We start from the raw sequence: 26,722 nt of genomic DNA, 5'->3' as shown, positions 1-26,722 counted from the left end.
CAACAGACCAGAATAAATGATCCATAACACAAATGCTGAAGGAAGACCCAAGTGCTAAACGGCCAGAAAAGTTGCACAAAGGGTTTGTATGGACACCCAGCCCAGCATCGGAGTGACTGAAGCCAAAGTAACGTGCCTGGGGTGCAACACTGGCACAGGGGGTGACAGAAGTTATTCTGCACTCAGCCTCCATTTCCTATACCCCTGCAAACTGATGTGAAGCTCTCCTGCTTCGGTTCAGCAGCACTTTACATCCATTTTAAAATCACTTTGCCTCACTGTAAATGGCCAAGCAAAATAAAGACGCACAGATGATCAGGCTCTTGTCTTAGAATCAAGTTTTACTATTAAACTGCCAGTTCTATACCCAAGCTGATTATTGCAATCAGCACGGCACATACATTGTTATTAATTAGAACCATTCTATCCTTCAAGAAAGCTCAAAGCCCATTTGTTGGTAGTTCCCAATCTGTCTCAGAATGTCCGGAGATTTAGCAAAGTCTAAGAGGAGAGTTTGCATTTACAACTTCAGATTTCAAGGTTCAAAAAATCAGAACTTTTCAACACACACTTGAGACAGAAATAGTTATCCAATAGCAATTATATTAGAAGTGTGAACTTCTGTTAGTTGTGGCAGTAAAAATATTGATGTAGATTTACATATATTTAATTATTTATGAATTAATGTTATAAATTAAAATATATAATACTATGTAATGGGTATTGCTAATATAAATTTATATTCATATAGTGAGGTACAGAGCACGATCCATTCTAGTTCTATGTACTCTGTAATACCTATTCTAACATATGAAAATTTAAACTCCTATAAAGTGATTCTATATTGCTAGCTGTGGCCCTAAGAAGCACATAGTACTATTTTATTACAACTGGCTAAGTCAATGTGATGGGTTTCTAGCAGAGATTTTTAGATTATTATTTGAGAGATCTCACCTTGTTTGCTCACTTGTCTGCATCCCATTTTATCCAGACATTATCACATGAAACTCAAGCAAACATTACTAATATAGATAGAAGGGGCAGAAAAGGACCTACTCAGTGTTGATACTATAGATATGATTCACAGATACAGAATTACATGTACCTTTACTGGTGCTCTAAGCCCTTCCCTTCCGTTGAGATTAAATGGTAAGCAGCAAGAGCTGAAACACATCTTTAACACCAGCCCTGAGTACCTGTTTTACCCTAAACCTCTTGAAAACTTTCCCATTCCTTGAGCCACCAGTGGTACCCACTGCTTCTACTGTAGCTTTAAACCAGCCAGACTATAAAAAGACAAGATTAGGATCACTCCAATCTCCCTATTTACTTATTTATTTATTCATTTATTTATATTTTTCCTGATGAACAGTTCTAGGGAACCTATTTCAAAGAAGTAATCAATACATCACAATTCGTGTGACATTAACTAACCAGCAGGAACTTCCGCTTGCTGTAACACTCTGTGACTTGAAAGTTGTGCAACACCTTTAGTAAACACTTCCTCATATAGGAGCAAGAATAAAGCTGAACAACTCACTCCATCTTATTCACTGCACAAGAGAGGACTGCTCAAAGCAGAGACAGCCTGGGACCCAGCTTTCCCAGACCACGGAGACCACTGCTAGACAAGTGCAACTGAGATGACTCACATACTTCTTGTTTCTATTGTTTTGCTACATTTTCTCCAACAAGGTATGGCTTTTTTTTTTTTTTTTTTTAATCCTTTATCAGTGGTTGCTATGGATAACTTTGCACAGCATTTATAAAATTTTAATTATTAACATGGAGATAATACTGAAGGACAGCAAATTGAAGCCATTGAAAATAATGGTATTGCTGAAGTTAGAACGACTGCTTTTTTTCTCCTTCTGTTCAAAGCAATTATCTAAAATTATCTAGTTAGAGAATTATTTACTTGTGTGAGAACTAGCCATAGATTGCTTAAAGACCCAGAACTGGTTAGTTCTGTGAGCCAGTTAAGAAAGTACTTCGCCTGCAAATGAGCAGACAATTTATCCAATTGGGACAACTTATTAAACTGACAGCGTTTTGGCCGTAAAAGAAAAGACTTATTTGAATTCAAATGATGACATTATCTTAATTAAAATAGTTAGCACCCTTATTATCTGTGTGATACTTCAGGTTATGAGTATTCACATGACTTAAGCTTAACAGACCACACTTTTTTCCATGTGCATTGTTTCTTTCTATTCATGTCAACAGGGAACAGCTTTTTTTCAGAGCCTGGCGTGCACAAGCATGTACAGGTTTTATACACATAATTAGACATGTAATTTGTATTCAGGCAGGTATCTTTACAATTTCATTAGTTGCACAGAATATCTGAAAACATGTACAGTACTAATGCTTAAGGTATTATATATTTTGTTTCTTGACAAAACCAAGCCTTCATTGTCAATGAAATCCTCACCAATGATTTTTCTTCCTAGTATAGGCTCTTGGAAAAATACATCATTATTTGTTCCTTATTAGCACTTTTTCTAGCTGTTGTACGAGGACCAAGGAATTTCTTTCCTCCTTAAAGCAACTGACTCAAGACAATGCCTGAAGCAAGACAAAGACAATATACTGAGTTGATTAAAAAATCTACCTCTAAGGAACTACTCGTTCCAGACAAAGCTAACACATTTTCCTCAAAACGCTGCTGGTATCTGCAAATACTGAAAATACTGCAGGAAAAGGACAAGTTTTGTTCTGAGCCTCAATTCAAATCTAGCCTAAACTTGAACCATCTGGGCTACAGTTGGCCTTGTAAAAAGAGTCTGCAACAGGTATGGGGTAGATAAAATTAGAACCCAGAACTCTCTTCTGAGAGGCCTAAAATATTATGGTTATCATTATGTAAGAACATGCTTTAAGCTCATGGAAAGACTAAGTCTGCAAAGTAAAAGGTTTTTAAAAAGTAAATGTAAATAGTTGCTTAAAAAAACCCCATAAAACATAATTGTAAATTACAGTAACAAACTTGCACTTGGTATTTGCTAACAGCATGTGCATGGATAGTTACTTTGTACTTTGTAATGGCTCAGCTGATGTAAGACAACTTTTTAGGACTTACTACCATTATACCATCATGCCTTTCTCTACAGCCCTCAGCTTTGTCAAGATACAACCAAGTTTATTCTGTAATTATTTTTGGAAAGGGTTTAATCAAATAAACCAGTTATGAAGAATTAATCTGTTTATTTTACTGGAACAATTTGCATGAGGATGTGCTCTGTTGTTCCAGATACAGAAAATTACAGTAATTGGATGCCCCACTCTTGTAAAAATCTGGCCTTGAGGCAGACAATTAAAATGGGAGTTGCACTCTCCCTTTGTTGTTTGTGGTTTGTTTTTTTTTGTTTTTTTTTTTTTTTTTTTCAAATACAGGCTCTTGTGCTTAGTGCTGAGCCCTCAAGAATTTGCCCATTCAGGTGAAATGACCTTTTGTAGGAGATTAAAGATCTTAGGAGGCATATAAAACCTGCTGTTGTCTTGTTGGAAACTAAGACATTTCTTGTACGACCCTGTTTTCTCAAACGCTGTACATCAGTTGCTATTATTAACTTCAAATGATGCAGTGAGTGCTGACCACCCCTGCAAGTCATGCCACAAATTAGATTTTGTCAAGATTCACTGAGACTCAGAAGCAGAAAGCAAAAAGAAACACTTCTCATCAGCACTGTGTTTCCTCAACAAGTTCTTTTATAGCCACTACAGACACAACACACCTTAGAAGTGAGACCGCTAAAAAGGGTTATGTGAGTTAAGGAATCATCCGAATTCCTTACCACCTTCAAAATTTTCCTGCTTTACTGCCTATCACCTATTATTTTTGCCTAGCCTCATTCAAACGCCTTCTGCTGTCACAAGTACGTAACCACCCTCAGTCGTGATTGAATAGGTGAGAGTGTATCTATTACAGTACTGTGACAAGTATTTATGTGAGAAGACCAGCTGAAAGCTTTCTAAAGGAGAAGTCTAGGCTTGGTCCAGACTTGTGGTGAACTGTATGAGTTTACTTGCTTATCTAGAGGCAGTCTTAACTTCTATGTCATCATGTGATAAGGTTAGGAGATCACTAATTTTACAGAACCATATAACTTAATTTGTGTCATCTACAAAATGTGAAGGCAAGGCTGGTCTAGCATGTTGGTACTTGGAACCACTGACCGGTGCTGGGGAAAGAAATACAAAGCAAATTGCACAAAATATTTTGAACACTTGAAGTAGGCAGGTATGTCAACTCATCTGAAATCCAGACTGTAACAAACCTCAAGTTAGGTCACATCGTGACGGTGACTGCTTAGCAGACCAGATGAGCTCATGCCAGAGCAGAGAACACATAAGAAACAAGTGGTGTGACAAACGAATAACTATACAGCCCACAAGAATTGGTCTTGACAGACATGAAATATAGTATTTAATAAGTTAATACTGTGTTTTCATAAATATACATCTGTTTCTCCCTAGGGAGCATGAGCAAGAAATTACCTGGAGTTGAGCAATATGAAATAGTTTATCCACGGAAATTGCACACAGTACATAAAAGAGATGCAGAAACAAACAAAGAGGTATTAAAAGAGATAACATTTTTTTTTTCTGGGAGATGGGGAAAGTTATCTGGAATCAGAATAGCCTTGGTTTTCAAGGGTAAGAGACTTTGGAGCCAGACACTTGATCTTGCAAAATGAAATGAAAAAGAAAACCTGGTAGAGCGATCCCATGTGTAATAAAGACGGGCTGTGAGGTGGGCTCAGTGTGCAGAGCAGTACCTGTCTGCCATCGGTGGGTCTTTTGTACCTGTATCTCTGCAGGGATGTGGGTTTTGATACTACTTGGATTTTGAATGACCTATGGACATTTTAATTTGAAGTAAATTAAATAAAATGCTTTAAATTAAGCATGTTTCTACATACTTTAAAAGTTATGAAAATATTTGAATTTAATCATCCACTTCAGCACTTTCCTGAATATGCATGGTATGTGGTTATGATTGTATAAATACTTCTGCAAAGTTAAATTTGTTTCTCTAATTAAAAAATATGAAACAGAGTGATCTGCTGCTTATTCTCTAACTGCCAGAGTACTTATTTTTGATGGGAAGAGAAGGAAAAGAATGCAATTGGCAACTCAGTAACAGGCAGCTCATAGTGAGGCCAGAAATTGCAACGGTCCATATTCTAACACTTAAATCTCTCTACAGACAAAATACGATGACACAATGGAGTACAGAATCAAAGCCAATGGAGAGGAAGTCATACTGCACCTACAAAAAAATAAGTAGGTTCAGTTCAATTTTTCCCTTAAGCATTGTTCCTTACTGTAAGTGGCTCGGTAGGACATTCAGAATACTATGAAACAGGATTTAGGCTCCTGTAAGACAGAGGTAAATGCAACCTTGCAACTCGAATGAAAGGAATAAGAAAGCATCCTGTCACTATTTTGCTAATGTGAAATAACTACACATGCATATGACATTACTATGGTGGATTGACTTGCCTATACTGCTAACTGCTCTCCATTTATTTCCTAAATGTCTAAATCCACTGAATGTTCAATGTTTTCACGTTATTTCACAAGTTTTCTGTGTTCATGGATAGTCTCTGGGTTATATTTATTTGTTCCATGCTTGTAGAAACTACAGAGAAGAACAAGAGAAATATCCATTAAATGGGGCTGTGTTGGCTCTGTATGCTTTTCAAAAGTGGAAAATATTAGTAAGAAAGGTAATAATCCTTAATAATTTGGCTTCTAGCACTCACTACCTTAGCACTACTGCTTTTGGACTTTGAGTAGCCTAATATGTACTGGCATTCACAAAATGTTTTATGGAAATTGAAAATGAGGAGAGCTCATCTCCTTGGCTGAAGAGATTAACAGCATTTAAACAGGCCATGCAGAGGGTACAGAGAAGCAGTGGGCTTTGTTACAGGACAAAGCATACAAAGAAAAGTCCAAAACTGTGCAGAGCAACACAAAATAAAGTACAGCTGTGATTTCCTGCTTGCTGGCCCTACCATAATATTTAACATGGGATCAAACAAATCTGCTTTAATAGGTACTTTTCTAATGGCTGTGTAAACACAATAGTACTATAATCAGTACATGTTAAATATAGTCTATAATTAACTGTTTGCCCCAGTTTTAATCTAATCTAAATATTTGGAGGGGAGAAGGGAAATTATGTTGTACTAAATCTCACTCTTTAAAAAGCCATGGGACTGTGGCAGTTTGGGGTAGTTGCCCAAACTGAAATGAATGTAGACTTGTTTTGCTGATAGCTTTAGTAAGACTACACTCTGGGCTTAAAGTTAAGCACCTGCTCTGTGCTCTGCTGCACAGGAGCCTGAGCGCACAGAGCCTTGCAGCGTTTGCCCTTCCGTGGCAGATCACAAATGTGTATGCTAACAAGAAACCCAAAGGCACCTTTCCCAGAGGCGGCAGAAATACAGGAATTTATTTCATAGTCACATCGTCCTCCTCAGAAGGTTCAGGAACACGTATGTGTACAAAAACAGAGTTTTATTTAGACAAAAAAGAAAAATCAAGTTTGATTGAATGATTACAGCATGAGAACTTGCGCTAGCAAAGTTCTAAGAAAGCTGTGAGCAAAAGAATTGGACAAATCTATGTTAGTGTGATCTCCACATAGAATCTCTGACCATGTGCACATGTGTACAACATACATGTACGCACGGGCACATGGGAAACAGATGAGGCAGCTTTTCCATTGACCCAGATCTTTGCTAAATATCATCAGCGGGGATGAAATGGGAAGAGAACAGAACAGTACCATTTCCCACACGCTGTGGAGTGGTGGAAATGTCTACACAAATTGGAGGACAAAAGAGGATCAATACTGCATATGTAATTATACATTTGCTTTCAGATCTACTAGGAGATTAGTTTACACCAAATGAAATAAGTAGACTTTAATTGCTTTCTTATTTTAGAAATGTCCCTTTGTTTGAGTAAAGATTATGAACAAGCAGAATTCCCCACCCAGCAGTTTTGTTTCCCTAGATTTTCGATACTAATAATAACCTGAGTAATCATTTGAATTCCCCACATAATTTGCATGTTATGCAATTGCCTCATTTCTAGATGACTACTATTTGTTTTGAATAATAATTGCACTTGACTCTTTGCAGGCATCTGCTAGCTAGAGACTATACTGAAACAGTTTATTCTGATGACGGTCAACAAATAACAACAAGTCCTCAAATCAAGGTAATAAAAAAAGGTTTTCTTCCCCCATACTTGCAGTCTTGAGCAGGTCTGTGTGAGATTCATAGGTCTATGAAATAATAGCATATATCAGATAGAGAGAAAAGATTTTAAATCAAGGTTCTAAGCACTGTACTTTAGAATGCCTCTGAAGGGATAGGGAAGATGTGACTGGTAACTTTGGCAGAGCTACACTGACGTGCACCCACTGACAATTAGACACACAGTTTGTCTTTTGAAAAGACGACCACTCTTCACCTGAGTGGCTGGTGAAGACATTACCTGAGCTGAATTTCTCACTTCAGTCAGGAAAGGGAGCAGAGCCAGGGCAATTCCACTGCTTTCTACCTCCCGACTTTGCCCTCCTGACTTTGCTCATGCTGCGCAATTCCATGACTTGCTCTTCCACCCTAATCGCAGTGAGATCATAGATTCTGATAAAGACACATTTCCTCACTGGCTCACATTACCACCCACGCTCACAGCAAATGCACTGCAGGTTCTGCCAGGTGGTTTCTCTGAGCCATGACGAATCAGTTATTCAGATCCAGACACAGAGGAAGTCACTATAGAAGTGGGTTTTTTTTTTAATTAGCTGTGCACCAGTGGGTCTTATCCTCAACAGAGCTTTCACCTGAAGCTTTTTGTCCAATGTCATGCTATGAGTTTTAACACATGTAATTTGGAATACAAAGCCTAATATTCTTTGTCATGGAGCAATTAGCAGGAACAGGAAGATCTTGAGTGAAATAAATGTGCATAAAGAATTCAGAGTTGTTTTTCTTTGTGGAAAAAGATGCCATTTCTGATTGCTCCAGTTACTTTCGCTCCCTGTGTGGATCCTGTGAAAAGCAAATAGCACCTACGACTAGTTAAAGACAATCTCAAACAGGCCTACCTGTGCAGCTTGCTGAGTAAGGAATTCCTACATTGTGGATAGTTTGTTATGATCTCAGGAGTTGTTTCTCTTCCATCCTCAAAAGATGGAGACTAATTTTCCACTCTATTCTCTAGTTATTTTCACTCTAATAAAGTTAGCACGTTGTGATGGAAGCAAGACAAATAAATGGTAAAGTGAAACCAAACGTCTCTGAGCAAACCAAAGGCACGGTCCATGCAGGTTTGAATACTACCCAGCAGACTGTGTTATAGGTCTCTCTTAAGAAATCTCTTAAGGTAAATGCTATGGGTAAAATTTTCCACAATACCTCAGTGACTTTGAAGTCTCTTTGAACGCAGAAGTGTTCATTAGACCTTAGATCCTTAAGTCAATTAAGTCATGAAAATTTTTCCCCTAATCATACGTTTTAATATAACACATACATTTTAATCTCATTGAAGTTAATGCATTTAATTGTTGGGTTAATATTAAAGGGTGTTTCCTTGAAATTTGGCCACAATAAAATAATTCGTTATGGACCTTAATTCAGCAGAGCACATCAGTATATGCTTAATTTTGAGCACTGAGTATGCATATTCCTGTTTTCATGTACTGTTATGTACCAACCAGAACCCACCATGGTTGGATTTGTCACAATCTGGGTCACTGTGTTGAAGGATAACAGTAACAGTACCATAGCAAACATGGAAACAGTCACCAGCTTTTTTCGTGTTAAGAATCCCCTCTAACAGGACACTTCCTCAGCCAGCATAGTTTGTGGCAGCTTGTAGCTAGTGCAGTTTGTCTTCTGAAATCACTGGACCTAGGCCAATTCACTGCAGTCAATAAGACATGGCCTGATTTGACAATGTATTTTTCTTTCCAAACAGGATCACTGTTATTATGAAGGCTACATTCAGAATGATGTTGATTCCATGGCAAGCATCAGTGCTTGCAAAGGTCTAAGGTAAGGTGGAGGTTTGGTTCCCAAAGGGTACCAATGGCAGAATATGCATACTCTATGAGGATAAATTTTCCAATATAAAAATAATCAGGATGTAAATAAGTGGTGTTATCTTTTATTCATGCTTACAAGGAAACTAGTTTACCAATAAAAGGGGAAAAGGAGAAATAAAGTTACCTTTCTACTTCAGTTTCAGAGTTTACAGATTGGAATCTAAAGAAACATCTATATCAATAAATTTCTATGACTAATTCCATATTAGATCCAGTCATAAATCATAGCATTTGACAGTGCTTACAGTAAACGCTTAGGGTGGATGCTTCTAAGCTGTAGGAAGCTCCACTGACACTTCAAGAGAGGGTTAAGTTATTTTCAGTGCTACAGGAGTTACAGGGTCGGGAAGCTGAAGCTTTTGAATAAAAAGCTCAGTTAAAAGAATTGGCTTGTTTCTAATCACTGAATACACAGTGGTATAAGATAAGAAGGCAAGAGGATGGCTCTTGAGTCTGAGAAACTGTAGCAGAACATTTTCCCAATGGTTAGTGGAGTTTCGCCAAAACCCAGACTGTCTTTGTGAACACTTTTTGCATATCTTGTTGAGTTCACTTGTTAACACTGAACAATTACTTCGACATTTACTGCTCAAAATGATTCAAAACTCTTAATTCCCTTCAATATTTTAGCTTTTCATCTCAATTAAAGTTTAAAACATATCGTTGAATTCCCCACTGAACTGAAATTCACTTTTGAATCACCTCTGTTAGCACAAATCCATGAAATTTAAATCTAATTCACTCCTAAACCAGTTTCTTTTTGACGGACAGTCTCCTACTCTCAGTCAGTGACTTCACTGATTAGCCAAATCTTCTAATTGACTCAGCAGCTTTGATTTCTGCTTTTAAATTGTTGTGCACTCTGCCTGCATGATGCTAAACTATTCCATTGCATCAGTGTGTGCAATGGTCTGTACGCTTGGGCTAAATGCTGTTGGAGATGATGTTGTTATCTTGACTCAGTTCTGTGGATTCAAAAGTTCACAGTCTAACTAATTTTCTTAGTGGATATTTTGAGACCCGTGGTCAGAAGTACCTCATTGAACCCTTGGGAACTTCAGACAGAGATGAACATGCAGTCTATAAGTATGAGAAACTCAAACAAAAGTCCATAAAAACCTGTGGACTAATCAATAACACCTGGGAAGAGGATTCAAATGACCCCATCAATGACATCTTCAAATCCAGCAACAGCCCAGAAGTAAGTACATAGTTAAGTAACGGTCCAGTAAGTAGTACATGTCAGAAATGAAATTGCAGCCTTTGATTAGCACAAGTCCTACTTTGTCTGGTGGCACCCCCAGAAAAGAATTGATCGCAAACAGTGAAACATAATTAGACCTTAAAGAACTAGTGCAAAATCTCACAGATCTGAGATTTCAGAATCAGTACCTGAGTTAAGCCCTCCTGCACGTACCAATGTGCATCTTTAAACATCTAAATACTTCTTAATATCTAGCCTACCTTTCATCATTTTAAAACAAGGCAGTCTCATTCTAAATGACTCGACTAAAGAAATACCATTGTAACTAATACATGAGTATGAAATTGCAAAAGTTTAGACTGAAACAGAACTTAAAAGTTATTTAAATGTATTTTTTTTCTTTAGATGAAAGCATATCTGAAAGCAAAAAAGTATCTGGAAGTTTACATAGTCGCAGACAATACTTTGGTGAGTATTGAAACAATTTTTTCTCATTTAACCAGATAGGGGTGAGCTTTCCAAAGTACTACTCTTATCCCTGGCCTCCTACTACAATTACAGAGCTACAGTATGTTTTACCACTGACTTTGGCTAGGAATAGGATTTCCTAATGTCGACTGATTTAGAAAATCTCAGTTGGAGATGATGAGAATTCAGAAAACACCGTACAGTGTCTGTCCTCTTCTGCACCCTAAACATAGATACACATTTGAAAAGGGCCAGACCTTGAAACACATTGTCTGATAAAATAGTACATCAAAAAGTCAATAATAAGTAGACTAGGCATGGTGTGGTTTGCAATGCAATCTTCCATGGTATATTTATTTTCTGACAAATCACTTCTTTCCCTCTCCTTTTCCTAACATACTATATTCACTTCTTTAGTATAAGAAGTATGAAGAAGATGTTAAAACTGTAAGACAAAGGATATTTGGAATAGTCAATTATATCAACAAGGTAAGAGCAAACACAGCAAAATGAAATTGAAATAGAAGTGATTTATAAGTTTTTTCTTTTGCAAACTTCATGAATTGTCATTATTACATCTAGGAAAGAATGAAAACTGAACCTCATTGTAATTTTTGAAACAAATTTAACACATCTGTTCATATTATCATGTTCTTTGCCTTGAGATATGAGATTTCTGTAAAGGAAGATTTTTACTGTATGTTCTTAACACTTGTTAACATGGATGGAAATTGTTCAAAAAGAATGAAGTGATTCTCAATTCGTGATTTCTTTTGCAAGTAAAATTTCTTCTACAATATTGCTGGAATAGTCAAGTATTTAAAAGCCATTTTTATAATTGTTTTAAATGCGGAGGAAAATAACACTTCATGTTTTGTTTGTTGTTTTGTTGCAACTTCAAAGTACAGAAAAGCTTAAATTTGGACTGGAGTAGACTACATTGCAAATGACAAAAGTGAACCAATTACCAGGACAATTGCTTGTTTCAGAAGTCTTGGTAACTACTTCATTTTTACAGCAACACTGTTTCTCTGCTGCAGGTTTATAAGGCCATAAATATCTACGTGGCTTTAGTTGGCCTAGAGATCTGGACGGATGGTGATAAATGCCTTCTGAGTCCCGCTGCAGGATTTACTCTGGACAGTTTCTCAAAGTGGCGTCTATCAGATTTATTAAAGAGGAAAAGAAACGACAATGCTCAGCTAATCACGTATGTATCATTTTGTTTCCTATTTTCATTTCCAAATACATTCAAGGGATTCGTTCTTTACAAACTGGTCACCAACCAGTCAGAGACACTGTCTATACTGAACTGGATTTCATGCTTTCCAATACTGGGTTGTACTGATTCTAGGATAGAGACATAAATGCAGGCTCTCTTCTCTTGCTTTTATTTCTTCATGGAGTGGAATTATCTGCTAGGACACAGTATCTAATCTTTCTATCTGAATCCCTGCAAAAACAGGCAATGTAACCTTCTGATACCTCTCAGCCTCTCCTTTGCTCTGCTTTGGTCCCGGAACAGTTGAGTGTCCTGAAGACTACTGCATGATCTAACAACCGAAGAGCCATGACATGAAGTTTAATGGCTGGGAAATGCCCGTTGCCAAACTAAACCAGCACTCACTTCACTCTTCTGGCTCCTGTTCAATGGCCCTGATTCATTCAAACACTTTGCTACATTTAGAGCACTTCATCAAGCTCTTTACACGCAAACAGATGCTTTAAGTCTGATGAACTGCAACGTAATTTAAGTAAAAATTTAAAATTAAAAGTGTATTCAATTGTTTTTTGACTTGCCATGATCTTTAGCATGGCCTCAAATATTGTATGAAATCAAGGGTGCAAACCAGAGCTGGAAATGAGTACATGCTTAAAGCCTTCAGCACGGTTATTAAAGCAGATGGATTCAGATCTGCCTCCTGGTCACACCACTGCATTTTACTGTGCCTTTCTTCTCCCTTACAGAGGCTATGACTTCGAGGGGACAACGATTGGATTAGCCTTTCTAAAAGCCATATGCAGTGATACACATTCTGCAGGTATTATTCAGGTCTGATTTATTTTATTTTTTAAAGGCTTTTCTATGTTTTTTACTCAACCAGCAAAGAATGTTTATGAAAATTTTTGGGTGTACCACACTTTCAGTTCTCTGTCTGGTTCATATAATTATTTTATTAGACTAGAAATTCACAGTCAGAGATTTTATTTTAAATGAAGTGCAGAGTGTAAAGAAGGCAGACACAAAGCGTGGTATCTGTGTTAGCTAAATGCCAACATCAAACTGACAGCTGTATTTGGAGTACCAGGCCCCAACAGAGTCAAAGGAGAGAAATCAGTGATTTTATGCCTCTATCTTAAGGTTCCCCATTTTGAACAGGGAATTGGTTCTGAGTGCCGTAATGTATATCGTCAGTTTAGCCACTTAATTATAGCTGCCTAAACTACTGTACTTAAACTTCAGCCTAAACAGGAACACAGATCCAAAGCTTTACCGAAAACATCGTGAATTCAACAGCTGCACCCAGCTTCAGAGGCTGGGCTTGTTGGTAAGAGGAATAAATTCCAGCTTTCCCACACCGTAGGGAAATCCTAGGACGACTGTAGATCCAGAGTGCTTTTTGAGGTGGGGGGATGTATTTTGTAACAGCGTGATTTGCAATGCCATGCTGGAAGAATATGACCAGTAGACCGTGTCTCATGCTTTATGAGTTTCCATTACTACCCACTATTTCTACACCTGGATTTCACTCTGAAGAGCAGGATTTCTCCTTTCCTCCCTCCCACCAAGCAACACAAACCACCAGGCTAAGAGCAAAGATGGGAGCACAGCATCTGCCTTTCCTTTTGCACGCACAACGCTGTACACAATAGTTACTTTGGTGTAATGAGTAATAATTATATTGCACCCACGTAATTACCCTAAGCACAGAGACAGCTATCCAGAGAGAGGATTAAGAGTTTCAGATGTTCAGTTCCCCTTAACATTCGGTTGTTACTTGGCAGCCTAACTTCATGTTTATTTAAAAACTAATTATAGCAATTTACTCATGTTCGTTAGTGGTATTATCTCATTGCTATTATAATATAAGCCAGTATAAACTTTGGAATATATGCATGGATGGATTGAACAACATATTAATCCTTAGGTAGCAGTGAGGATAATTTCACTAGAAGAAAAATGGTCCTAGTTCTTAGCCACATGGCCTCTCTGCTGTTCCTACTTGTTCTAAAATACTCGTAGAAATAATAGCCTGCTCTCATCTCTACAGGATCATAACAGAAACGAAATTGCAGTTGCAGCTACCATGGCACATGAGATGGGACACAACCTTGGCATGAGTCATGACACCAAAGCCTGCACGTGTAATGCTGAAGTTTGTATCATGACAGATACTGTCAGGTAGGAGTTTGGATAAAAAAGGCAAGGGCATTAATGCATGGGGCAGTTAAAGATGGTCTTTGAATATGCTGTCAGGGTCCAAAATGGAGTAGAAATTATTTGTGTTCTCTGAGATAATTCCATTCAAATTAAACAAAAAGAAGAGAAAAATGAAGAAATTCCAGGCACCTGTAAGATATTCCCAGACAGATACACACACCCCCCAGAGCATCACACCCCCCAAAAATCATCCCAAACCAACACAAACAAAAACCTTATTCACTTTTGGACATTAGCTTTGCATGTGTGGTGGTGGCCTTCACATTAAACCATCAATAGTTTCTTCCTTACAATGACGACAATATGTAACTGGTGTGGTATCTCAGATGAAAGAGCTTCCCCAAGATTTACATAAAGTATAGTTTTGTTTTCTACCCTGAAAATGTCTCCTGTGAAAACTACACAAAGTGCTTGCACCTTCCAGAAACACCCATTAGAGAGGAATTTAGTTCAATTTTCATCTCTAGTTGAACACCCTGAGCCTCTGCCGAACAACCCAATGGAAAACTCCTAATGCCTGAATAGTGTAGACCAGGCTTAAAACTTTGGGATGAGGGATTTATTATATACAGTGTTTACATTTAGTACATTTTTTTTTTCTGATGTTTGTTTCCACTTTTTTTTTTTTTTTTTTTGATCTGCTATAGACAGGAGATAGCCATTGTATTTATTAATATACGTATTTGGAAAAATGGTTGCAAACAATAGTTCGGGGGATGGTCACTTGTTTAATTTCTCTTGTGAAGGGTGTTGCTTCTCCTTGCCTATACTCACCCTGATGTAAATCCTCCTGTTTTCTCAATATAGTTCTATCATCCCCAAGAAATTCAGCTCTTGCAGCCTCCAAAGTTTTGAGAAATACATGTTGAGTGACATGCCAAAATGCTTAACAAACATCCCAGATATAAGTAGCATCATAGCACCTCCAACCTGTGGAAATGGCTTTGTGGAAAAAGGAGAGGAATGCGACTGTGGTACTCCTGAGGTATCTGCATAACCGGGAATAAAATAATACTTGGAAGAAGCAAAGAGTTTTATTCGGGCTTTACAGTAGCTGGTTTCTGTTAGTGTCTGAGGTGGCCAGTTCAAAGCTAGCTGAAATATCTCTGTAGAAACTGTGGTCATCAAATTGCTGATCTGCAATGTAGACACCCCTATAAAGTGCATGCGAGATGGTGGGAGAGACGACTGCATGGTTTGTCATGCTGTGCTGACAGAGGAACTGAAAATGGGGAAAAGCCACGCATGAAAAACCATCCCAGCAGAAATAAGCAAGTTCCCTGCACAACTTCTGTCAGTGCTTTTGCAAACAAACGCACTTTGTATTCTTTATGCGCTCACTCACAATGGCTGGCATGGCTTCTAGTGAAAATGGCTTTCAGAAAAGCGAAGTGCAGGTCCAAGACATCCTTCCCTCCCTCAGTAACCAAGTGCAGGACGGTTTGTTAAGAATGCAGTAGAGAGGGGACCGAACCCTGCAGCAGTGTACCAGAGCTCTGACGGCCGATTCTGTCACAGGAATGCACAAATGACTGCTGCGACCCCGAGACGTGCAAACTGACAGCGGGTTCCACATGTGCACACGGAGAGTGCTGTGAAAACTGCCAAGTAAGGCTCCTCTTAATCTCTAGCTTCTCAGATTTTCTGGGGTATATATTGTTTTTCCTTTGAGAAACCAGTAATACACTTTTCAAAAGGACCAAGCCTCTTTACTTGTAATTACCGACGCAGCACTGTCATGACAAGTGCGCTTTGTCCATCCCAAACCACACCACAACTATCAATTCACTCAATCTTTCAACATCCTAGTGAAATGAGCATTTTGATTACTCATTTTCTCCTGGAAAGAAAAGCTGGGGCACAACCAGGCAAAAATCTTGTCAACTGACAAAATCTACTTTAAATTAAGTACAGATCTGGCCTCTCCTGCAACTTATACAGTGAGGATGGGATTAGCCTCCCCTACCTTTAGCTCTTCAGTTCAATGTGATTTTTTAAATGGCACAGAAGAGCGGTGTGTTAAGTGTGGCATTGCTTTTCCCCCACGTCAGTATAAAAAATCAGGAGCTATTTGCCGAGCAGTTAAGCATGACTGTGACCTGGCTGAGATGTGCACGGGCTTCTCTGCGAATTGCCCAGCGGATCGATTCCGTGTGAACGGACACCCCTGCAACTACGGCGAAGGCTATTGCTACATGGGAGACTGTCCCACCCGAGAAAACCAGTGCAAAGCTGCTTTTGGACCACGTGAGTACAAGTTGGCATTGAAAAGATAAGATTGCCTAGGACAAAGGAGAGAGACAGAGGTAAGCTTTGTCTGCTAACAAATCATCAAAGACCTTCTGTTAATCAGGAACAGGATATCTATATAAATGACTTCTAGTTTCTAGCATACAGTTTATAATTTTTATATTTACACTGTAAGTGATTATAATCATGTGAGCTGAAGCTCAGAGCATACAAGGAAATGCATTTATAGAGAAATGGGAAGTGGTAAATGTGTTTCTCATTTGCACAGTTCTTTTAAGATGACTTTGAAATGGAGCTGGGTGAGTATTCTTTGCTTGATAACAAGAGGAAATATATGTATTTCAAATTAATGTCCAAATTTAGTATGCCTTTATGTTTCTGAAGGTGCGTGGTGGCTCACCTTCTTCTCAGTCCTAAACCATCTCCAGACCTGGCTATGCCCCTTCTCTTCAGCAAGGTCTATTGGTTTGTACTGGAATAGAGAGAGAACACACAGGATAGGTTCTGCTGTGTGTACACAGCAATATTGCAGAATTAATGCATGAAGTGCCAGAGAGAGTCATTTAAGCCCATGGGTAACTTCACTGGGAAAGGCCATTTCCTAAACAAGTAAAGGAGAATGAATATTATTAGTTCTTAGAGGCAAAGAACCTAAACTAATCCCACCGCATTTTCCTCTTTCACAGAGGCTACTGAAGGTGCAGCTTCCTGTTACCGGATGAATGAGAAAGGGGTATATTATGGGTACTGCAAAAAAGAAAAAGGTAGTCACGTCCCATGTAAAAAAAGGTATGCACTGTGTTACAGAATTTTCTGGGATTTGGGAAGAGAGACCATTCCTGTTCAAAGACAGATACAAAGAGCGCCTTATTTTAGATGGCGCGTATGTTGATGTGTCCCTTCTTGTTCAGTTGAAATATTGTGGGAAAGTCAATTGTAAGAAAACTAGTTTCTAAATCATGAGATCAGTCTGTGAAATAGCAAGTGTGTGCACATATATGTGCAAGCCTGTTTGTGAGGATGACTGTGTGTGTGTGCATGCATGTGCAGTTAAGTACAGGGAAGGGATTTTTGCATAGGGAACTTGAACCTCAGAAGTTGAAGACAGGTCAGTTAAATTTCTGGAAGTTACTGTGGGCTCCCTAGTAAGCTGAAGAGGAATTAAGAACCTGCCAGCTTCTACTCACAAACCAACCTGAAAACATCAGAAACCAAAATTCCTTTCTGCAACTTTTTCTCCGGAGTTCCTGTACACAACAAATTCAAGCTGGAGGAAAGACCAAACAGATCGTTTTGTTGTGCCATGCTGTTGTTCTAGCAGCTCTTGTTCTCCTTCCAGAGATATAATGTGCGGAAAGTTGTTCTGTACTGGGGGGAAGGAGATGCCTCGGGATGGGAGCCTGGTGACTTTTGAGTCCTGCAAAGCAAGTTTTCCTAGAAATGGAGAAGTAGACCCAGGAATGATTCTCAATGGAACCAAGTGTGGGAATGGCATGGTTAGTAGAGAATAGCTTTTCTCATTTTTTCCCTTCTTTTGGTCTTGCTGTCTTATATCATTAGCTCTTACCAGACAAGAAAGTTTTTGAACAGGGAAGATTGAAGAGGATAGTAATCTTCTGCTGATCTGATTTGCCATACTTTCTGCCTTACACCTATCACAAATCAGTAGTAAAGCAAACAGGAACTGCTATCATCCAATTTTCTTGTGCTTGAACACTGTCTTACCATTTTTTACTGACACAAATATACGTGGCAATGGAAACACACCCTCGTATGAAGAGTTAAAAGATCATACATGTATTACTATTTTTAATTATTTCCATAATGGATGTGCCAGGCATCACCGAGTGCTATTTCTAATTTCTCTACTATATTTTTCTACTTGGCGGGGAGAGAGAAGGATGAAGGATTCAAGAGGAGTGGAAAGCAGTGATGTCCGTACACCTTTGTCACCCCTCTTTGCTATAAAATGCCTACAGGTCGAATGAAAAATTATATCCACATATCAAACTCCTAATGTAGGTTTAAGTGATTTGCAGACCTGTTCCTATGCCTCCTTTGACTCTTCATCATTTTACACAATAATGTGAAAACTCTGCATGTTCTGAAAGCAGTAAATCACTTTGTTAACATTTGCCCTGTACATTGCAGGTGTGCAGCAATGGAGAATGTGTCTATGCTGAAGATGTCTTTAGATCAGCCAACTGCTCTGCCAAGTGTACTGGACATGCTGTAAGATACAAGCATTTGATGCTATTAACTTAAAAAAAAAATGCATATCATCTACAGCCCCTATTGATGACAGTGTTTGGGACAGGAATTTGCAAAAACTGTGGAGTCAGCAGCTTCCTATATTTTTATGAAAACAAATCTAACCTGATATAGCATCTATATTTTTGCTAAAGAGATGACAGGAGATGGAGACAGATTCCTCATCTGGCCCTGTCTCTGAGACACAGTATCACAGGTCATCTTCTGTTTTGGGAAAAAAATTGTGCTCACCTTATTTGAGCATTCAGAGACCTACAGATGTAAAGACTAACTCTGCTCCTTTGTGCCTTGTACTGAAGCTTTCACCGCAGAAACACCTGCAAAAGGTTCATGATAGCAATCAGGCCTGTCCTTTACTGTACAAAACTGCTACTCTCGGTGCTAAATTTTAATCCAAGAGAAATGAGAGGGGGTTTACAGACCTAGCTTCAATAAGCTTATCACATTCAGAGCCACGGAAAATTTATGGCATCGCAGCTTCGCTCATATTTCCAACCTGAGGATATTGCTGGCTCTGTTTTGCTATTCCCGGCTTTGTTTTGCTGTTCCCTAGGTGTGCGACCACGAGTTGCAATGCCAGTGTGAAGAAGGCTGGGCACCACCAACCTGCGACAGCGCGTCAGCCGTTACCAGTAAGTGCTGTACGGCCCCTCACCGGGCACTGGCAGGTACCAGTGAGTGCTGTACGGCCCTGCACCGGGCACTGGCAGGTACCAGTCAGTGCTGTACGGCCCCGCACCGGGCACTGGCAGGTACCAGTCAGTGCTGTACGGCCCCGCACCGGGCACTGGCAGGTACCAGTCAGTGCTGTACGGCCCCGCACCGGGCACTGGCAGGTACCAGTCAGTGCTGTATGGCCCCGCACCGGGCACTGGCAGGTACCAGTGAGTGCTGTACGGCCCCGCACCGGGCACTGGCAGGTACCAGTCAGTGCTGTACGGCCCCGCACCGGGCACTGGCAGGTACCAGTGAGTGCTGTACGGCCCCGCACCGGGCACTGGCAGGTACCAGTGAGTGCTGTACGGCTCCGCACCGGGCACTGGCAGGTACCAGTGAGTGCTGTACGGCTCCGCACCGGGCACTGGCAGGTACCGGTCAGTGCTGTACGGCCCCGCACCGGGCACTGGCAGGTACCAGTGAGTGCTGTACGGCTCCGCACCGGGCACTGGCAGGTACCAGTCAGTGCTGTACGGCTCCGCACCGGGCACTGGCAGGTACCAGTCAGTGCTGTACGGCCCCGCACCGGGCACTGGCAGGTACCAGTGAGTGCTGTACGGCCCCTCACCGGGCACTGACAGGTACCAGTCAGTGCTGTACGGCCCCGCACCGGGCACTGGCATCCGCTGGCTGCTGCAGGCTGCCCGAGCTCCACTCGAACAGCCCTGACTTGCTCTGGGTCCCAGACTGTTGCAAATATTGCATATCTAGGGCTCTGATTTCTGCACATAGTTGAGTCGCTGGAGCTGGTATGAATGACTGGAGCAAGCTATTTTTCTTTCTAAGTTGACAGAAGTGATACACCCCGGAGTTTATTTCGAGTAGCAGGCTGCTGCTTCCTCCATCCAGGGATGAGCACACCGTATTAGCTCACTGTCAAATTTGAGTGGAGGCAAGCTCCCAGAGGTTTTTACTGTGAGGGAGGTGGGCAAGTTCTGTTCTTTACCACCTGCATGGAGATGGGTTTTAACTGATCTACCTCTGAGGGAAAACACTTTGTGTACAGATTTCCACGTGTTTGGGGGAAAAAAATTTTAAGCCTTTGTTATTAAATACTTTTGTCTTCTCTCCATACTCACTAGAGCACCATCATCTCTCAACATTGTGGCTTGGTTGAGGCTTCAGAATAGCTTTGCTGAAGGAAAATTATGAAGCCTTTACTTGTATACAATGCCAAAGGCCTGCACCCAGTTTTGGGTAACACCCTTTGAGAAAGAGGAGAGGAATGACAATTAAATGATCTTTGAGGATGGATGGAAAGGGCTAGGTTTGTTTAGCCCAAGGACAACTCAGGCAATAACCACAGTCTTCAAATATGGCAAAAAAGGCAGGAATACATTCCTTTCCATCACCATTTGTGGCAGGAGAAGCAGCCATAAAGCTTGAGCAATAGCGAGGACAAATAGGTCTAGACCTTGTGAAAAAAATTACTTTGCCAATGGTTGTGATGGGAAACTGCTTAGTAATAGGGGATCTTTTAAGAAATAACAACTTGTGTTCTCTCTCCCTGACAGGCTTCGCTATTGTTGCCAGTGTGCTGGTTGTCCTCGCTGTCACAGCAATTGCAGCAGTGTTACTTGTCCACTTCCGAGTATTCAAGAAGAGGTAAAATGCTTACCCCCATTGAGGAAAAAAACACTAAAGCCGAGAAATTACTGGATAGATTTTCAAAGAGGGTGGAGGGAATTAGACTCTGGAAAGCCAAGGAAGTTGGTCCATGACCTTTGTTGAGCTGTTTCAGAAAACCCATAGTTGGAAGAGGACTGAAGACTTGAAACTCTAGCTTTCAAGATTAATTCTAAATAATTAAAATAAGGGGGAGAAATAAAGAAATAGAGAAAGGACATGGCTATGTAACACATCAATAAGAGTAAAGCAGGCATTCAACTTCAGCAAGTTTTTTTTTTTTACTTCAGTCAGGGTAAGATTTACAGTTTTATGTAATATTTGCATAGCAGCCAGACCAGAAGGGGACCTGGAGCCACAAACCAAATCTTTGTGGATCAAGAACAAAGACGCAGAGAATACCCTATCCTAGCAGCACCAGCCCAGAAGGTAAGAGCAGGGAGGTGCTGGGACAGCTGTAGTCTCCCTGGGACTGTAACCAAGGGGTGGAAACATCAGTACTCATCAGCCAGAGTACTACACTTCCCTGAGAGTTTCCAAACACTTATCTGGGGCTGAGAGGACAGTGCTGCAAATCCGGGCATGGGGAGGAAGTGGGGAAAGCACATGGTAATAACCCTCTGAGTAATCTGTCTGCAGTAAAGGGGCATACAAATATAATGCACAGAAAAGCTCTGATTTAACCGTTTCCTGTTTTCAGATGAATGATAAGAAACTTCTCCTCCCTGTACCTCCACTGCAGGAGAACAAACCACAGCTCCAGAGCGTAAGTACTTCTAGGGAATTTCTTTGCTTTTATGTTGGCTTTGGGGAAGAGAACACAGACCAGTTCATGCCATGGTGGAGACCCGCAATGACAATCTGATCCCAGGGCTGGGGAATTCACTGCGCTCCGGATGAGGCCCTGTGTGCTTTCTCAGGACCAGATAGCATAAAGCATCCCTGCTTCTGAACTGAATGCATCCTTTCACTCCTATTAATGCACTTTATATACAGAACACAAGCCTGTATGTTCCTACAGGAACATATAGTATATAGGGTCGATATGTTTTATATTCTCTTATTTTACAGCCAGCCTTAAAGCCAAAAGGTCCCCCACCTCCTATTCCTTCTACCAAACCAACCTCTTCGCACACAGGAGTGATTTTTGTAAGTACAACCCTGCAACTTTTCACATCTTACATGAGTTGCAAATGACTATCAGATGCCAATCGGTATTTTCAGTTTCTGATGATGAATAAAAAAAAAAAAAAATCACAGAGATTCAAAGCACATATTATTTAAGGTAGGAGTCACCTTTTTTGCCACGTAATCCTAAACAGCACAAGATACTCTTAATCTGTGCCAAGGAGTCCTGTAAACCATCACAAGCACATCTCACTGGCAATAGTACATGGAGTCCAAACCAACAGGGATTTCAGGTGTAAACACAAAGCAAACAATGAGCTACTACAGATGTCTGCAACAATGGAGATGTGGTAGTCTCTGAAGATGCCACCTGTGAGGTGATGTTCATTAATGTGCATGCATATATATATATATTTTTTTTGAATTCTTAAAAAAAAATTTGGGAACCAGCCATTAATAAACCCAATGCGCCCTACATAAACGAAAATGCCTCCCTCAAATATTTACCCTCTCGGCATTTAAACCCCCTGCCCACCTGATACAAGGGTGTAGAAATCATCTTCACACTAGCAACATAATTACGTGGTACTGCCTTCATAAAGCATGATGGATCAGGACTAAATAAAAAAAAAAAATAACACCCCCCCCCCCCCCCATATCAACTTGATTATAAAACCACATTTAAATCCTCCTCCTGTCTTTAGGAATGCTTTTCTCAACATGCACCTTGAGCATGTGATCACCTTTAGCTTCCTAAACAGTCTATTTGAGCATGGATATTTGATACAGATGAATTTAATCATTGAGAATAGCTCAGCGGTCTTTTGAAACAGGAGATCTATACCCCTTGTGTATTTGTATTATTGTGCTTTCTTCTATGTGGGCAGATTAATCTAACTCACCCCGAGCATTTCTGCTAGAAAAATGCTGTAGTAAATACATGAGATAAGAGGAGCAGCAGCTGAGATCCGTGGAGGTTCTGCAGCTGCTCAGACAGGAAAGCCTAATGACGTTTAAACTACATTTTTGTCCTAGGCACCAGAGAGAAAGCCCGCTCATCTCCCAGTTCCCAAAGGCAAACCTCCACCTCCACCAAAGGTAACTTGAGTTCAAATGTGAATAGCAACTCTCCTGGGATGTAATTTGTTGAAACTGCATTTGCTTAACTTTCTTTTTCGTGCAGGCTTTAAAACCTCCAGTTAATCCCAGAGTGTGAAGCTTCTGAAGTAGGGCTGATCGAGACACCTGAAATTTTCAGGGACAATTTGTTTGTCCCTTGATTCCTCCACTTTTGTCAAAGGCAACCAAAATAGTCTTCCTGTTCTCTTTAAAAAAAGAACAACTGACAGCTGCTTTGAAAGAAAAATCTGGTTTTCAAACAGCAAGGAACTCTTCGGCGATGACATCAATCTACTGTCCAAAAGGAAACAAAGCAGAATCGCTACTTGCACTGAGGTGTAGACTGGGAGTAAGTTTTGAAAGCTGCTTAACACATCCTGACTGCTAGGCCACCACCACAAAATGTGGCTGCACTGAGAAGCCCTGCACCTACCCTGCTTTTCTGGGTACAGACCTGAGAAGATCAGGGAAAGTATGGCTACTACAGGTTTGTAAATTGTAAACTTTTTGTTACATTTCTGGATCTTTGCCAGCCCTCTCCATCAACAGACCAGACCTTCTCCTTCATGTGCAAGTTCCAAGTTCTGCAAAAAGAAAAAATCCTTCCAGCCCTTTGGAGAAAAGTTTGTGTTCTCAAGGCCTGAACTAGCCTTGGAATAATAAGATGACACACTAGAAACGCATTGATTCTGGAAGGATCCTTTTGGATCAGATTCTCTCAGTAATGCTTAGATTACCTGTTAAAAAAGATTTCTTTTGAGTAGGTAGAACTGAAGATACGCTCAAAAGCAATGCATGCAGAAGTCAAACCACTTGCTGCTTGCAAGTGCTCCCAGAGCTCAGGCTGTGCCAGTTTAAAAAGAGCTCCAGCTGCCACCACTGCACTTAGAAAAGTTTAGAAAAGCACAGTCAACAAAATCCTTAATCATTTATTTCATTTGCCCCTCAGCTCCAGAAATATCCGAGTATTTCTCCCTTCCAGGATATACATGCCTTGGTGTTTTTGTTTAATTGCTCTTGCACCGGGGTGTGTTATTGTAAAGTTGCTAATGAGAACTAGGCTGGGCCCAGGGGTTTGTTATTGTGGGACAGCATCACAGCATGAGGCTCTGCACACCAGTTTATTACTGAGGGGTTCTTCATTCGTTCTGGCCTGTTGGCATCAGTGTTGTTGACTCTATTGGCCTGCTGGCATAGATCTTCATGATACTGTTGGCATTGATGTTAATAATACTGTGAGAGTGCTGGCACTGATGCTATTGTTACCGTTGGCACTGATATTATTCATGTGGTTGGCATCAATATTATTAAGTTTAAGCTCACAGAAGTGTTTTTCAAGGAACAAAAAAAAAAAAAAAAAAAAAAGAGAGAAAGAAACAAAGTTGTTCTGGACCCAAAGTACTCAAGATTTTATAGAGGTTCCAGTTTGAACTGGATTTGGGTTTGGATCAGGATCAACATCGGAACACAGATTCAAATTGATTACGCGGTGGCTGAGGAAGGCAGTTTCCAGCCCTTGGGCATAGTGGCTTTGCTAGGGAAGACCACATGGCTGCCAAACTCCCAAAACAAGATCTGGGGCCAGCATTGTGCACACTAACCTTCACCTGCACTTGGTTCTGACTGGGGCCTATTAGGACTTTTAAAAAAGCCCGATCTTCAGGGGGCCCGAAGCCTTCTACTCAAGTTTGTGAACCAGCTCATTCCTGCTGAAATCCTGATCCACGCAATCCTCTTCGGATATGGAACACGTCTCCAAAGTACAGTCACTTTTCAGATGCAAAGCCTCATTATTTACAGTGACCGTTACTGCAGCTGCACGCTGCAGATCCATCGTCTCTGATACAGAAATGCAGATAAAAAAACAATTCTTCTTTTGGGCTAGGCTTGATTTGATGTTGCCAATCAAGTACTGTATGCTCTGCAAAACACAGATGTGGTGAAATTACAGTCTTCAGTTTGAGGAGTGAGGTGGGGGTTTTGTTTTAGGGTAGATTTTAATGGAAGAGCATAGCTTTCTTCCACTTTGGATAACTGCTTATTTGAGTCAGAAATGGATTTTAATCTATCTGTATTTGACTATGGTGTAAAGATTCGGAACTTATTTTTTATTAACTGTAATTATTGTATTTACAAAGATTTCTGTGTTAGAAGTATTCTATCTAAACTGGAGGTAGTTGTTTTGTTTTTAAAAGATCATCATTTGCACATGACACACATAACAATAACATAAAGTGGGATCATTTATAACATTGCCAAATCCCTAAAACTCCCAATTTGGACTAAAAAGATAATGCACAGGTATTGCCAAACCCTGACAAGTTATCCAGTAAAGCTGAGTTAAATTTATAATAAGGGTTGACAAGATACTATAATTTTTCTGGCACCTTAAAATCATGGTTTCCATTCATGGTTTCCAACCTTTTCCACTTTGTGAGCATTCAAGAATTTTCCACGGATATAGAGATTTGAAGCAAGCTGAAGTCTAGAGACTTGTTTTTTCTTAATTACCTTTCTAAGATTCAACTCCCAAACCATGGTGCCCAGGCTTGTTTTCTGCAAGAGAAAGTCAGTATTCTGACCTGTACAGGCTCAAACTTCCTCAATATCTGAACTTTCAGCAAGCAAAGCCTGCACGCCAGCGCACAAGCAGAGTGCGAGTGCTGTACTGAGATCAAGCGTCCACCTTCAGCAGTGACTTGCTGGAGAAACCGAAGAAAAATATGTGAGCACACCCCTATAGCAGTTCATGATTTACAGCTTTTCTTGGCCGCAGCTTCCATAGGACAGGTGACAGCATCTCCTGCGATGGAGCACATGTTCTGTCTTGCCAGCTGGCCTTGCACAAAAGGGCTCAGTCTGTAGGGACAATCTATTGTTCCGTTATGCAAACCTGACATCTACTGTCAAAAACCCTCTACTGCAAGAGGAAAATGAACCCAGGAAAACGGGACATCTTCAGCACTCCAACTGTGAGGAGCCTGCAGCAGGTAGCCCCAGAGGGCTAGCACTTCGTCACATGCATTTCCCTCCCTAGTCTCACACTTTTCACCAAACTGCAGTAGTTTGATCCGGGTCCGGCTGTTCCCTACTCCTGGTTCAGGGCCCCCTGCTCAGCACGATTCACCGCACACGCAGTACAGCAGAGCAGCAAGCCCACCCGCTGGCACCAGGCAGTAGGGTAGAGAAGGGATTTGGGCACAGTGCAATCACCACCTGGGAACTGGCACTGATGGAATTTGCATTTCCTGCGCAGGAGCCATGTGCCGGACCCTTGTCTTGCTCCCAGCCCAAAAGCAAAGCTGTTTACGACTGGTTTGGGGGTGATATTTTTTAGTATGAGTGAGCACTCCAGTCCTCTATC

General features: G+C 40.4%; 1 protein-coding gene across 2 annotated transcripts; it reads left to right on the top strand.

Moving 5' to 3' along the window:
- The first annotated feature begins 1,557 nt into the window (after positions 1-1,557).
- Positions 1,558-25,707, top strand: ADAM28 (ADAM metallopeptidase domain 28). Of its 2 annotated transcripts, none has more exons than XM_032990003.2 (24): positions 1,558-1,695; positions 4,480-4,580; positions 5,213-5,289; positions 7,161-7,239; positions 9,007-9,083; positions 10,139-10,334; positions 10,743-10,805; positions 11,223-11,294; positions 11,846-12,015; positions 12,774-12,858; positions 14,078-14,208; positions 15,055-15,232; positions 15,766-15,855; positions 16,299-16,494; positions 17,184-17,286; positions 17,837-17,993; positions 18,649-18,729; positions 19,322-19,400; positions 21,000-21,090; positions 21,444-21,540; positions 21,812-21,877; positions 22,183-22,260; positions 23,275-23,337; positions 23,423-25,707. In XM_032990003.2, the coding sequence occupies exons 1-24, from the start codon at positions 1,644-1,646 to the stop codon at positions 23,453-23,455; spliced, it is 2,415 nt and encodes an 804-aa protein (XP_032845894.1). In that variant the 5' UTR covers positions 1,558-1,643; the 3' UTR covers positions 23,456-25,707. The 2 variants fall into 2 exon arrangements, with proteins under 2 accessions (XP_032845894.1, XP_032845893.1); XM_032990002.2 differs by having other exon boundaries at positions 21,441-21,540.
- The last annotated feature ends 1,015 nt before the right edge of the window (positions 25,708-26,722 follow it).

Source organism: Tyto alba, unplaced genomic scaffold (genome assembly GCF_018691265.1).
Source record: "Tyto alba isolate M040663 unplaced genomic scaffold, T.alba_DEE_v4.0 Super-Scaffold_34, whole genome shotgun sequence".
Classification (NCBI taxonomy): Eukaryota; Metazoa; Chordata; class Aves; order Strigiformes; family Tytonidae; genus Tyto; species Tyto alba.
Note: the sequence above shows the minus strand (reverse complement) of the source record. Positions and strands in the feature narration are given on the sequence as shown.

Excerpts from the sequence above, each read along its gene's own strand:
- ADAM28 (XM_032990002.2), top strand. The coding sequence starts at position 1,644 with ATGACTCACATACTTCTTGTTTCTATTGTTTTGCTACATTTTCTCCAA. Across the intron at positions 15,856-16,298 it reads AGTGCTGTGAAAACTGCCAA|TATAAAAAATCAGGAGCTAT; the intron begins GTAAGGCTCCTC and ends CCCCCACGTCAG. Across the intron at positions 23,338-23,422 it reads AACCTCCACCTCCACCAAAG|GCTTTAAAACCTCCAGTTAA; the intron begins GTAACTTGAGTT and ends TTTTTCGTGCAG.